The sequence below is a fragment of the Choloepus didactylus genome, chromosome 9 (genome assembly GCF_015220235.1).
Source record: "Choloepus didactylus isolate mChoDid1 chromosome 9, mChoDid1.pri, whole genome shotgun sequence".
Taxonomy (NCBI): domain Eukaryota; kingdom Metazoa; phylum Chordata; class Mammalia; order Pilosa; family Megalonychidae; genus Choloepus; species Choloepus didactylus.
The window spans coordinates 110742313-110756661 of NC_051315.1; the positions used below are offsets into that span (position 1 = coordinate 110742313).

The 14349-nt window shown below is 55.0% G+C and overlaps 1 protein-coding gene and 1 long non-coding RNA gene across 10 annotated transcripts in view; one reads left to right on the top strand and one right to left on the bottom strand.

Moving 5' to 3' along the window:
- TNS1 (tensin 1) overlaps positions 1 to 14349 on the bottom strand; it is a 225854-nt gene that overhangs the window by 93062 nt on the left and 118443 nt on the right. For 8 of the 9 annotated variants that reach the window (XM_037848557.1, XM_037848556.1, XM_037848560.1 and 5 more), the window contains 5 exons: positions 12249 to 12290; positions 11421 to 11471; positions 5438 to 5487; positions 2729 to 2900; positions 171 to 221 (listed from right to left, as the gene is read on the bottom strand). In XM_037848557.1, coding sequence (XP_037704485.1) covers positions 171 to 221; positions 2729 to 2896 — 219 coding nt within the window. In that variant the 5' untranslated portion in view covers positions 2897 to 2900; positions 5438 to 5487; positions 11421 to 11471; positions 12249 to 12290. Of the gene's footprint in view, positions 1 to 170; positions 222 to 2728; positions 2901 to 5437; positions 5488 to 10300; positions 10456 to 11420; positions 11472 to 12248; positions 12291 to 14349 lie in introns of those variants that run through there. The other variant, XM_037848562.1, reaches the window with a different exon arrangement.
- Positions 10627 to 12033, top strand: LOC119543653. Its single transcript, XR_005218676.1, has 3 exons — positions 10627 to 10954; positions 11115 to 11203; positions 11872 to 12033. It is a non-coding gene; the product is annotated as an uncharacterized LOC119543653 (long non-coding RNA).

The window sequence follows — 14349 nt, forward strand, 5'->3', positions numbered from 1 at the left end:
AATAAATACATTTATATTCCATTTTCCAAATATAGGATGGCATTTTAACTTTAAATAGACTTTTCAACCTGCCCCCCCACCCCGATTCCAATGTGTCCCCCGCAGAGGAAATCATGGAGACAGGGAGCAGGTCTGCTCTCCCTCTCTCCCAGGTGGGCTCATCCGCTCACCTTGGTGTGGAGCTTCGTGATGTCAGGTCTCCGCTCAGAGAGGTTGAAAAGCTAGAAGGAGAAAAAGGAGGAGATCATGAGGAGGAGAGGTGGAGATGGAGAAGGTGGCAAGGAAAGCCACTGGCTCACAGCGGGGACTGTGGTGTCATCTCCAACTTCCTCCCCAGAGCCCTCTCCACTGATGGGCAGAGCCTGCTGCCCTCTCACAGCCAGGGCCCTGCACCGCGGCCAGCCACAGGCGGGACCTGGGCCTCCCGGGCCTCTTCTCTCTCAATCTCTCTCTCCCTCTTTCTATCTCTCTCTATCTCATCTCTATCCATCTCTCTCCCTCCCCCTCTCCTTCCCCCACTATCAGACACACACTGATTTACAAGAACTCAACTATTGGTTCTCAGGGAAAAAAAGGAGAGCGAAATAGACAGTCAGCCATTCCCCAGAGTGAGTGGACATCCTGAACTGAAGATGAGAAGGGGTGGCACCGCCTCAGGTCCCACATGCCACCCCAAGGAGGGCATCTCACACACTGAATGGGCATCTGCGGTTACATGGTATTTTGACCATCCCTGATTTCCATTGCACATGTTGGCTTTAGAACCTTACCCCACACAACATGCAACTGCTCTGTGGTTGGACATTCTCCACCACAGGGTACAAACCATCCTGTGGGGACCCTCTTGGCTACTTGGCGCCCGTCTTCCATCAGAGTCCCTATGACACCTGTGCACACCCCCACGGAAACCCCCACACCCTCACCCCCATGGGAACCCCCCAATCTCTGTACTCCTGTCCCTACCTCTGAAGGGCTGTGCAGAACTCGCACCCCCACCCAGTTCTACCCAACTCTACCCATAGCAGGAGGTCCTGATGAGCACCCCACCCCCCACCCCCCACTGCCTTGGAATCTCAAAGTTGTGTCCTGGATAAAAAGGAGGGAAAAGCAAGACTTGAGACTGAGGACAGCATAGCCTGGAATGGCAGCACAGAGGAAGGCAGGCATAGCAGAGGCCCCCCAGGTTCCTGGACTCCTGAAATCAGAAAGGGATCGTAGCTGGCTTCTAATCTACCCTCACACTCCGTACAGGAACATGCTTGACTTAATTACCAATGGGCACTGTTCAGCGAGTGTTTCCCACATGCCAGTCCTGTTCTCAGGGCTTTATGTCTAACAGCTGCCTTAATGCTCACAACCACCATGAGAGGGAGGTAGTGTTCTTAGACCCACCACACACATGGGGAACCCAGGGATCAGTGAAGTTAAGTGCCCGAGATCGTAGAGTCAGTAAAAGTGAGCCAGAATTGGAACCCAGGACTTTCTGATATTTAAAACCAAGCTCTTAACAATGCCCCAACACTACTGACAGATGGGTCCTTGTAATGGGTTGAAGAGTATCCCCCAAAATTCAAGTCCACTTGGAAACTCAGAATGCGGCCTTATTTGAAATATGGTCTGTGGACAAGCAATTAGTTAAGGATCTCAAGATGAAATATTAGAGCCCTAACTCTAATGAGTAGGCCTTCTAAGAAGAGGAGAGGACACAAAGAGAGACACAGTGGAGAAGGCCACGTGATGACAGAAGCAGAGAATGCAGCGATGCGGCTCCAAGCCAAGGAGCACCGAGGGTGGCTGAGAGCCACCAGAAGCTAGGAAGAGGCAAAGGATTCTCCCTAAAAGCCATGGAGAGAGCACAGCCCTGCGGTCACCTTGATTTCAGATTTCTAGTCTCCAGAACTGTGAGAGAATAAATTCCCATTATTTTAAGCCATCAAGTTGGTGGCAATTTGTTTCAACAGCCCTGGGAAATGAATGCAGCCTTCTACATCCAGCTCTAATCCAATACCCTGGGGACGAGCCCTCAAAGTTTCACAGATCTGATCCACAGATCCCACCAATACGCACATCCCTTAAAATGATGGGAGCTCTCCCCTGGAGCCAAGGATAGGTCCAATCCCTCTGGCCAGCCTGGCCGAGGTGGAAGGAGGCCACCGCCAGCCACCCTCCCCCAAGTTTGTTAGGTGATTCCTCTGGGCCAGGAGCTTAGCCAGGGGCCAGCAACGCAAGGCCCTGTTAAGCCAAATGTTGCCACGACTCTGCCCTAAGACTTCTCAGAGGCACTGACAGGCATTATGCCAGCTCTGCCACTTCCTGACCATGTGACCTTCAGCAAACAACCCCACCTCTCTGTGCTCTAGCAAGTACCTGCTTTCTAGGGCTGGAGTGAAGGTTAAATATGCGGAATGCGCTTAGAGCACACGGCCAAGCTCAGAGGTAGCACACAACCCCATGAGTTTTGTTATCATTCTCTTCTCCTGGTCGACAGCCACTCACACACAGGACTTGGGGTCCTGCGGCTGCATTCCAGCTGCAAACACACTCTGCATAATGCGGGTGGGCTGGGGAGTGAGTGAAGACTCAAGTCACAAGAGGTGCCCAGGGTGAAGGGCAGGTTAACAACGGAAAGAGGGAGGCTGGGACAGGGGCAGGTGGGCAGAGACACCAGCAGTGAAGATGAAAGGGCAGAGAAGCACCAGACACGTGGGCTCAAGGCCCCGCCCCTCACCAGGTAGTTGCCGCCATGTTTGGACTTGAGCATCTGGGCCACCTCGCGGAGGTTGCTCCGGAAGTTGTCCTCATTGGCTGTGCTGGGGAAGCATACAGCAATGATCCTCTCCGTGACGTATACCAGGTCCAGCTCACAGCTGTCCTCCGTGGTCCGGCTCACACTCATGTTTCTGGGGAGAAAATGGGCAGAGGGGGAGGTCCAGATCAGAATTCAGTACCCCAGCCCTAGAGTGAGCCCTGGGTGTCTGCACCTTTACACATCATGCACAACCCCATAGCCAACCCAGGGAGGCCGGCTGCTCCCTGCGCCAGAGCCAAGACCAGAAAAGCCAGCAAGGCCAGGCGGCTGGTGAGGATTCAGCCCATCTCAGAAGCAGCAATCACACCAGTTCAAGGTTCCCACCAATTCTTTTGGTACTGCTTTCTGGAGCCTGTGATTCCAGAGCCGAATGCCAGGGCTAGAACTGGCCAGGAACCCAGGAGTCCAGCTCTGTTCCCAGACACACCACGGCCTCCTGGTCAGGCAGAGGCCTCCCGGAGGATCCCAGGACTGTTTCGGAAGTTGAAGGCAAAACCGAGCTGGGTGCTCTCGAGCATCCTGGAGTTGAGCCTTCCCCTGCCTCTCCCTCGCTCTCAAGCTATGGAGTGGGCGAGGAGGCCTCTCGGGGGAGAAAGGGGCAACTCAGGTGACATGTTCACCTGAGTTCCAGGTAAGCCAGACCACAGAGCACATTCCAGCCCTCCCCTGAGGCAGGCTGCCTCCTGCCCTCTGTTCTCTGGCTCTCTCCCCACCTCCACGGCTCCCACCACCTGCCAGAGCAGCTTCTTAGAGGCTGTGACATCCCTGATCTCTAAAGCCCAGGAGATATGAAGGTGCTGAGGCTTTGCTGCTGTGGTGACAGGGAGCCCCTGGACACCCCAAGGCTATCTGTGCTCCTCAGAGAAGTGGGGAGCCCCTGGCTGCTGGGGTGGGGGCAGGAGCTCACAACTTAACATCTCCCCCAGCTTCTGTCTCTGCCAGGGGAGGTAGACAGAGCACCCACACACTGAGGAGCTGACAGGCAGAGGAAATGGGCCTCAGGACTCTGGAGCTCCATTCTAAAGCTCACCTGCAGCTTCCGGAAGCACCACTTACCTCCCCACCCCACACCTCCTTAGCCCAAACCTCCCAGGGTCTCACTTCCCCTCTCTCCAAGGTAGGCAACACTCACATTTCACAGTGATTAGCTTTGACTCTACAGCAGGGTGATGCTGAGCCTAGAGGGGCAGCCAGGGGAACACCGGCAGGTATTTAAAGGTGGGGAACAGGGGGCACCTCTCTGGCACTGAGGGGTACAAGCCCCAGGACAGGAGGCACCGTGGCAGAACCCACAGCTCCCTCAGCATGAAATCCAAACCCAGCTGCATAGAGGGGCCTGGAGCTGGGGGAGCCGGGGATGGAGTCCTTCTCCTCTGTGGTGGGAGAGATGGGAGGCTGAGCAGCCTGGGGAGGAGCCCAGCTGGAATTTGACCTCTGAGCCCTAGCCACTCCTTGTCCCCCTGGTCAGCTCATCTCAGCCATTGGGATGGAGCTCCCACCTCAGGCCACTGCCTGCCCAAGGACAGCTCTGACAGGGCGACCAGCCTGGGACAAGCAGCTCCTTCCCTCCCACAAACACACACATACCCCGAGGGCGTGTAACTGAGGGCAGAGAGTCTCGGGGAGCTCGGAGCAGCCACCCTCCAAAACCCCTCTTTGTCCCAGCTCCAAGGAAGAGACCAGAGTGTCCAAAAACCTTGCAAGCCAAGTTCCTCGTCTTTCCAGCCTCTCCCTCAGCACAGGACGGGGAGCGAGAGGGGACGACAGGCAGGGTGGCGAGAGGCATGAGTCAGACATGGGGGAGCTGCCCGTCCGCAGCCCAGGAGCCTGAGAAGGCAGAACAGCTCCACCCCCTGGACAACTCGGCACCAGCACCGTACTCTGCTTCCACCCACTGGCCTGTTCTCAGCTGTAGGGGAAGCAGAGGGTCCTCTAAAGAGCCGCCGCCAGTCTGTGGGGCGGCTGGCAGGGAGGCCCAGGGCTGAACACAAATTCCCAGGGGCTTCAGCCACACTGCAGCCCCCTCTGGCTGGAGCGCCATCTCCCTATGGCCAGAGAGGGCCGCCGTTCTCACGATCCCGGTGGGGCAGAGAGGGAGGGGGCCAGAGAACCTGGACACGGGAGGCAGAGAGAGAAGAGAACTGGAAAAAACAGACTCTTGGGGTCCTCTGTCCATCCCTCACCCCCCCACTCCCTACCAGTCACATAGAGAACTGGCCTTTTATAAGTGACCCTCCAACTTCAGAAACCCGTCTGCCAAAGAGGAGTGGGATCTAGCCCAGGCTTTGATGCTAACCAGTCCTGAATTCAAATCCAGGTTAGTGACCTTTATCAAGTCACCTCACCTCCCTGAAACTCAGTATCCTCACCTGCCAAAGGGAATTCAAATACTTACCTTGCAGGGGTTGTTGTAAGGACTAAATGAGATGGTGCAAGTAAAAAGAATCCAGGTTAGATGTAGAACTCAGAGCAGAACATTTTCAAGTGATGGCTACCCAGCACCTTCTCTCCCTGGCTTTAGGGTTCAGATCCTCCCTCCCAGTGGCTTTAGGAGACCCAGAGGCATGACTTTAAGGGACCCCCCATAATGACCCCCTTGCTCTCCCTCCCCCCTGCAGGCAGGCATACCTGATGGGCTGGGAGTGGGGCTGGACACTTGGAGCTACTCTGGTGGAGCCCTGGGAAGAGAGAGAAGGGAAGCAGAATTATGGAGGAGGGAGGTGGGATGGGGACAGCCACAGAGAGCCGTCCACAGAGCATTCCAGGTTGTGGCAAGAAACAGATGTTCTCCTTTCTCTAGCAACATCATAGCCCTGGCACTCGAACACCCCAGCAACACAGCAACCCAAAGTCCAAAACCATGTCACATCCACATGAGTAGTGAGTGCCTGTGTCCTTCCCAAATGCCGGCAAACGAGCCCCCACTAGGGTAGGTGCCATCTGCACTGAGAACACACTCAATAAACAGCGAACGGATGGAAGCACATCAACCTTGACTCACAGGACCACTGGAACAGTACCCCAAGTGCAAATATAACTGCCACCAGGAGAGAAAAAGCCGAGCGTGATGACCACCTCTGCACAGCTCTGTCTCCAACCACACGCCTCTCCTTTAAAGCTGCAGCCTCGAGATCGGCAATCATAAGCTTCAAGGAGAGAACGGCCAGACACACAGTGTGTGAACCCAGGCATGGAGCGTATGCTAGGGCAGTGGGCCACGCACCAAAGGACCAACCACCCATTGTCTGTTACCCTCCCCTCACCAACTCCCATTTCCAGGGTTGACAACTTGTACTCAATTAGGCCAACTGACCCCATTTGGAGTCCCAGGCCCCTCTGTGCCAAAAACATCCCAGGACAGCAGGATGGCATCGTGATGGAAGCACAAAGAGGCACACCAACTCCAGAGTTTGAATCCCAGCATCCTACTGGGCAGCCCTATGGGTTACTCAAACCCTGAGCCCCTGTAATGTCAGGTGTATAATGGGGCAAGTCTCAGGGCTGTTGTGAGGATAAGAGGAATTATGCAGATAAGGCATTTCCCCAATGCCTGACCTACAGTCAGCATTCAATAAACAACAGCTGTGGTTATCATTATTATATCAAGTACAATTAAAAGGTTACCTAAAGATACAACCAAACATTCACCTCTATAGAAAACCAAAACCCTGCATCACCTCTACCACCAGAAGCCACATCCTACAGCCTCTCACAAGATGCATTGGGACCCCCAATTCCTAGATTCCTGGGTCCAGTCCGAGTGCCCTGACCCTATCAGCACCTTCCCGACACTCCTGTGCCCCCAGAAACCAGCCTTTCCAAGCCACCAAGTTGCAGCCACCTCTTGGGGGAGATGGGACCACAATATGCCAAGGAGGGGAGAAACTGAGGCATGGGGGGACTCACCCCAAGTCCCTGGGAAGCTAACAACCAAGCAGGATTCACACTCCAACTTCTGGCTTGACTGCCAAGACTCTGAGGAGACAAGGGCCTAGGTGGAGTGGGTGGGCTTTGAGGCCTGGCTGCTGGCTGAGCCCACAGTGAGGGCAGCCCTGCCAAGAGAAAGACTCTCCATTCAGCCACCGGGGAGAAGGCTGCCCCCCAGGCCCCTCTTGCTTGAGCAGCCTCCCAGCTCTGGACCACATCAGCAGTGGCAGCAGCCGGAAGAAACAGCCAAGTGAGGCTGTCGGGGCGGAAAGTTTCTCCGTATCCACAGCGCCTCTGGCCCCAAGTACTTGGGTTTGCATGAGTCAGGCCAGGGGCGGGTGGAGAAAGGGGAAGGCAAGGAGGGGTAGTGTTTGGTTTTCAAGTCTCAAACCAGGCCGTGCCAAAACTACCCACCCAGAGGAATGCAGAAACCCAACACTCCATCCATCTCCACTCCTCTGCTCCTTGATGAGGAGCTGCTGAACCTCCCCAGGCCCTCGGCCCTGCTCCAGGCCCCAGGGCCACCCTGCTATAAATAACCCCTCGGGTTTCATCTGGTGCCGATCCACAGCCACTTTTGGAGGAGGCCACCACAGCTGCTTCGAACAACTGGAAGCCACAATTGGAGCCAAGGCTGGAGGCATGGCCAGGAAAATGGGTCCAGGCCCAGGGAGTTAGAAGGAGACAATGGGATTTATTGAGATGGGATTGGTGAGGGAACTGGGGAGCCAAGGAGAGCTGGGAGCCTCCAAAGGCACAGGGGTGAGAAGGATGAGCAGGCAGGAGACCTGGCTCCCGTTTCTCCACCCCCCTCTTCCAAATATTACAACACACCACATTCCTTGGCCTCCCCACCCCAAAAAGCCAGGCAAGATAAATAAAAACTTGGCCCAAACAGAGTCTGGCCATGCTGCCTCCAGAGGTGATAAGGCAAAGTCCAAGATCTCTCTGCTCCCCCAGGCTGGCCGGGGAAGGGGATGAAGGGGGCGGGTGAAGCTGTCCTGGACAGTGACCCAAGTACAGAGAGGATGGGGGAGAACAGCTGGACTGTCATTCCCTGATGAATCACTGGGCTGTCCCCTAACTGACAGGGCTTCCTGTTTTCTGCAAAGTTTGGGGGCATGTGATGCTTGCTGTCAGAGTGCAGACAAGCATGAGTGACGCACACCAGGGTCGGTGTACACGGGCCCACGGAGGGCGCAGAGATCAGCGCCAGCGGGAGTGTGAGCAAACAAACCACACACAACCGAATGCTCCAAGGAAACACAGGTGACCTCAGGCCCAGGCTGGAGACGGGTGGGAAAGCACACACGACCACATAGGCCTGACTTTTCAGGAGGGGCTGGAGGAAGTTGAGGTATCCCGCCCGCTCTGTTCCATGGGTCACCGCGTCCATTCCCTCACTCAGTAAACATTCAAGGGCCACCTCCTGCGAGCTGGGTGATGTTCTAGGCACCAGGGAGCAGAGAAGGTGACATCCCTGGCCTCAGAAAGTTTATATTCTGCTAAGGAAGACACTCCTCAGTAGACCTGGGGTAAGAAGTAGGTGCTTTGTCTCGTTTACCCATCTGCAAAATGGAGAGGACAGTGCTGTTATCACTCCTACCCACTCCTTAGAGACTGTGGAGGAAAATTACCAGAGGGTTTACAAACAGTACTACCAAGATTTTCTTTTAAGAAGAAAAATTCTCTCTGCCTGTAATCCCACTCTTTTCCTCTCTGGGGCTGTCAAAGCCCTTCACCCACACGGCTTTGAACTTCCTCACAGCACCTCCCAAGAAATAGGCCAATAAATAATAGGACTTTTGATCCAACCCCCTACAACCCAAGCAGAACTTTCCCTATCCCCAACACCAAAACCTGGTCTCTCCTTTGTGGAAAGGACACCATGAAAGGAGATTCCAAGGCCTCCCCAAAACATCTATTGTCTTACTTCTCTCACTGTCAAGAAGTCCCTCTTGGTATCTAATCATCATCTTTCTTGCTTCCGATCCAGCCAATTATTTTTGCCTCGGGCCTCCTTGAAGGCAGGGAGCAGCTGATCACTGCTCCAACGCTCCCTAGGCAGACCCCACACTTCATTATCCAACACCCCCTCTTTCTTGCCACTCAGTAAGGAGCAGGAACCCCAGGACTTGGGCAGAGTGGGTTTGGAGCAACGCCTACGTGGAAAGAGTCCTGTCTTCCTCTGAGGTCTGCGGACCAAACACAACAGCTCTTGACCAAAAGCAAAGCCGCTTCCTGAGCCCAGGTTCCCAGGGGTCACAGTTGGGAGGAGGGTCTGTAAATGAACACCAAGGGCCAAGCCAGGCAGCCCGGGACTGGGGAGCCATTTACGTCAGGAGCCTATCCTCATTTTTAGGTCCCCTCTGGGGGCTGCGGTTACTGCTCCCCAGCCCCTCCAGCCACACCCCTTCCTCTCTCCTTCCTGCCCACCAGCCTGGATTTTTCCAAAACAAAGTGTGACACAGCACCCTGTCCACAAACTCACTACGCTCCAACCCCTACAGAGGAAAACGGCCCCTCCTGCACTGGGAGTCCTGGCCATGAGCCACAGACAGGAGACAGGCTCAACACACAGGAGCACCATGTCAGCCACAGGCCCGGGGTGCAGCAATGCTGCCTGGGAATCGGGGCCCCCTCACCCACAGTGAACCACAGGCTGGGGGCAGGGGCCAACTCAATGACCCCGGGGTGCTGGGACAGGTGTCTGGCAATCTTAAAAATTAGGTTTTCTCTCCTTTCCAGTATTCCGGCCGTTCTGGAATCTGCTCATGGGATTAGCCCTTCATGCGTGCCTTTAACTAGAATAAGCAGACCCAAACTCATCTTGTCCCTCCTCCTGTATCCAGACAAGACACCCACCCCAGAAACACATACACACGCAGACACGCATCTCAGATCAACAAAACTTTTTTCTTCATTAACAATAGCAACAACAAACAAAACCCTCTAGTCCTAACTGAAGGGCCACCTCTTTCCCATGACCAAGGTCCTAAACAACTTTGGGGTCAAAAAAGTTCTGCATCATGTCTAACTTTACTCTCTCCTGCTGCAGCTCTAGTTTACAGGATCAGTCTGGCCCAAAGCAGCACCTCTAGGACTTCACTTATAAGTGTGCCCAGAACATTGGCTTCACCCTGTTGTCTACCCCCACCCCCTACCCCCAGCCAAGGGATGGGAGTCCTAGATAACAACAGATCCAAACCACCATCCCTGGAAGGGATGGAGAAGACATTCAGTCATTGAGCCACTCCAGCCTCTGTTCCTTCAGCTATAAAGAAAGGTCATAGCATCTGCCATACTCTGTGGCATGAGGACTAAAACTACTCAGCCCCTGGCCCTTAGTAAAAACAACAGCAATTAGAATGGGTAACATTTATTGAGCACATATTATATACTTTGTGGGCATTAAGTTAATTTAATCCTCAGTAGTAGGTACACACAAAAAATTAGTTCCCCCACCCCCCCCCTGCACCCCTGTCCCAGGAAGATCATGAACCCATGCAAGGGCCCCCTCCCCAAAGCGTGCACCCCTTTGTCCTTAGGACACTGCATGCATACCTTGACCAGAGCCTTCCCCGCTAATTTCCGAGGCATGCATCCCGCTCCTCCTGCACGAGCCAGCGTGGCCCTCAGCATGGCTCCACTCACAGGGCCGGGCGCACTCAGCTGCCCCAGGGGAGAGCGGCGACAGCGGTGGGCTCCCAGGGGACTGTAGCTGCCCGCGGGAGCCACCTCCTCTTCCTCCCCCAGCACCTCCCTCCCGAGCCCTCCCCACCGTGGGTCAGGCAGCTGTCAGATGATAGGGCCTCATGCCATCACGGCTCCCCTGTGCCAACCGCCAAAAACCACTCCCTGTTCCTCTGGAGACTCAGGGCGGGCGAGGGTGGGGAGGCCAGCAAGGGGCGAGCTGTCCCAGAAGGGAGGCGAGACTTGCTGGGGACTGCCCTGGGGTAAGAAGATAAGCCCTGAAGCCAGCCACTGCACAGAGGAGGGTCCTGGGAGAGCCCCCTGGCCCTTCTCTGGCATCCTAGCCCTTTGAGGAATTTGCCTATTTGCCCCCCACCAAACATGCAAGATGGAGAAGCCCAGGGGGACCAACTGGCCCAGCTTCCAGCCTTCTCCTCGGAATCACCGGCACGAAGCCACACTGAGGATTCTCCCATTTCCAAAGTCTCCTCTCTCCAAAGAAGCAGACCCCACAACTCCCCCAAGGTATAATGACCCCATCGGAGTCCAGGGGTCCTTCTTCTTCTCTGACCTTAGGCCCTTTTGCTGTGGTCTTTGCCCATTTCCTTAGCCTTTCCCTGACTGCTCATCACTGAGCGGGGCCTTCTGCAGCATGCCCTCCTCCCCTCTCCTTCCCTGCCTGCAGCGCCGAGGTCTGGCAACGTGACGGAGCAACCGCTCCAAGCTCCCAGTCCAGCTTAGCTAGAGGCCGAAGTCAAGACTGAGGCCCAGTCTGTAAGTAAATGGGCCTGCTCACACCCCAGCCCCACTCCCCCTCTTCTCACGTGCTGAGCCACCCACACACACACACACACACCACACACCACACACACACAACACCACACACACGCTACCTTTCTAGGGAGAAGAGACAAAGGGCCCCACCCAAGCAGGTATGAGACAGCATCCACCTTCCATCCCCCATATTACCCCACCCCCAGCCCCCACTTACCTCTTCTTCAAGGCTTTTCTGTGTGTTTCCACCCCGGAAGGTGCCTTCTCCCTGTAGACAAAGAGAGGGGGCAATCGGAGAGGAAAGTCAAGGAAGATAATCAAGGGAGCCCAGGTGTCTCACCTGGGGGTGGATGGGGGACTGTATTTGTGTGTTTAAAATTTCTTTGTCCACTGAATGACCCTCAGAGCTAAACAATCCCTAGCACTTGTGTCTCACAACAAATCCTATGGGAGTTCTTATTATTCCCATTTTGCAGAAAAGAAAACTGGAGGCTCAGGCAGGCTCCTGACCTGCCTACAGCCACCCAGTTAGAACCTTGGTGGTGCCAGAGTTTGAACCCCAGCCCCTAATGACACACCAACCAATGCCAGGAGATTCCTTGCAGCTGCCAGCTTTGGTTTCCCCACCACAGGACCCGCCCACTTTCTTCCTTTTGTCTTTCACGCAGCCTGGAGGAAACATCTCTGCTCAATCGGAAAGATGTGTCTGGAAAGATCCACCCGGCTGTCTCACATTCTACATATTTAATAAAGAGGTCCACATTTAACCACCAGCCTCTCCTCGCAGCTCCCACGCCTGCCCTTCCCTCTCTGTCTGCCCAGTTCCCCAGCAACCCATGTCCCAACCCACAGGGATGGGCAGACACTGGCCCCCAGCATCACCTGCACCCCCACCACCTCCCCCCACCCCAGGTCCCCAAGACTACTCCAGGAGGATCCTCCAAGCACATCTTTTCACTTTATCCCAAACCCGCCTTCCACTTTCCAGCCTCTGCACCCCTGCCCGTGTGTGCCCCCCAAGCCTGCCGGGCCCGCCGTCACTCACCGCATCCACTACATTCTTTGGCGCGCTCTCTGGGTTGACGGGCTGTGGACAAAGGGAGGAAAGGAGTGAGGCCTCAGGGCAGGGGTGAGGATGCCAACCCGAGACTCAGCACAGCCTGGCTGCTCTCGGGCCGGGGAGGCAGGGTTTGGAAAACGAGAAGGGATACTATCGAGACGAGGACCACCCCGTTCTACAAACCTTCACCAAGGCCCCGTGCTGAGTGCCAACGCCTTGTCTCTGATTTCACAGACACTGGCCCCTCCAAAGATGATAAGGAGCAACTAAAAGAGTTGCCCTTGTACCTACGATGCAGGCATTTTCGCCTACACTGTCTTGTTTGCATGACAAGGACCCAGTGGGGCCGTGCCATTATTACTTTTTAGCCCCATTTTACAGATAAGGAGACTCACTGCAATAAGGACACCAGGATTTGAACCTGAACCTTGGGGCTCTATGCTTCGTGCTTTTTGCACAAAATCACAGCAGCCTGGGACACTAGAGGCCTGCCAAGTCCTAAATCTTCAGAGGGCATGCAGAGACCCCCACCACTGGCCAAACCCCCCTCGCAGACCTCAATTTCCATGAACAAAGGCTCTACTCCACTCAGGCCCACCCACACCCAGACCTTGGCCTTCGGAATGGCTTCTCTTTTCCTATGAGCTCTCCTCCTCCATGAAGCCCTCCTGGAACATCTCAGCAAGTGAGAATCTCTCTCCCACCTCTGAACTCCAATGAGCTTTGCTGTCTGTGCCACCTGTCTGGTCCTTAGCATGTAATCTCATTGTGGGGATATGTCTTATTTCCCCAGACACTATTTTATTTGTGATTCTTATACCACCTCCTCCAAAACAGATTCAAGTCAGCATTTTTTTCAACCCAGCTGCAAGCTCCCCCACGCCAGGGACCGTGATTTATGCCTAGTGGACTATCAATAAACACTTGCTGACTGACCCTGTCCCTCACCCCAGAGCCATCTTTCCCTGCTCAGAGCAACAGCCGTGCTCCTGAAAAGTGGGTTCCTCTGGCTTCCCCATAACAGGAAGAGGAACTTCCTATCCAGGTCCACCTCCTGACTCAGACCAACATGGACCACGGGGACTAGGGCTCCATTTCCAACTCAGTGGATGGGTATGGGAGCCCTTGGATCACACTGAAGCACAGGAACACAATCGTGGAGGTTGTGAAACAAGTGCCAAGGGAAGGTAAGCACAGAGCAGGTGTAGGAGAGAGGTTCCCAGAACAGGACACGCCCTGTCCCCCGATCCCATCCTTGGGACCGAGAGAGGAGCTGTTCATGTCTAAAGACGGGGATGGACAGAATGACCTCTGAAAGGTTCTGGCAGCCAGGGAGGAGAAAGAGGGCAAGGTGGGCACAGAGGAAGAAAGGGCTAAGCTGAAGGTAGCAGGGCCCTTTCTGGGAATGGCCCAGACACATTCACCCCTCCTGCCTGGGAGATGGGAGGCTGAGGCCAACTTCTTTCCAAGGAATGAAACTTCACTCCCCCTCAGCGTCCAGCAACAGCCCAGTCCCCTTCCATCCCTCCATGTGGGGTTCTGCAGCGGTGGTGACCAGGGGGGCCCTCCATGGCAGGGTTGGCCCGGCCTGGCCCCTCCCCACCCCAGCCAATCTCTTCTTGACCAGGGCTCTGTAACTCCCACGAGGACACCTTGGTGTCACCACACGGCCCAGCTGCCTCCTGCCTGAGCTTGTCTTATCTCCTGGAGGCTACAAACTCCTGGAACGCAGGTTACAGAGACCTTTATGTGCAGATTCAAAGCAGCAGAACTGAGATTTGAACCCAGATCTCTTAACCACCCTGCTCTCCAGCCTCCCTTGAAAGGATGAACTAGAAAGGTCAGAAATGGGTTGGACGGGATGAAAAAGTTAGAGACTAACTGTCTGCCCTAGGCCACTCAGGTCCTGAAGAGCCTCTCCTCCCCGCTTCCTGATAAAGCTCCTAACCCGCCCCAACTCACAGAATGAGCCAGGGGGCTCTCAAACTTGAATCACTTCCAGGGCTTGGAACACAGGTTACCAGGCCCTTTCCCAGCGCTTCTGAGTCAGTAGGTCTGGGTGGGGCCCGAGAATTTGCATTTCTGA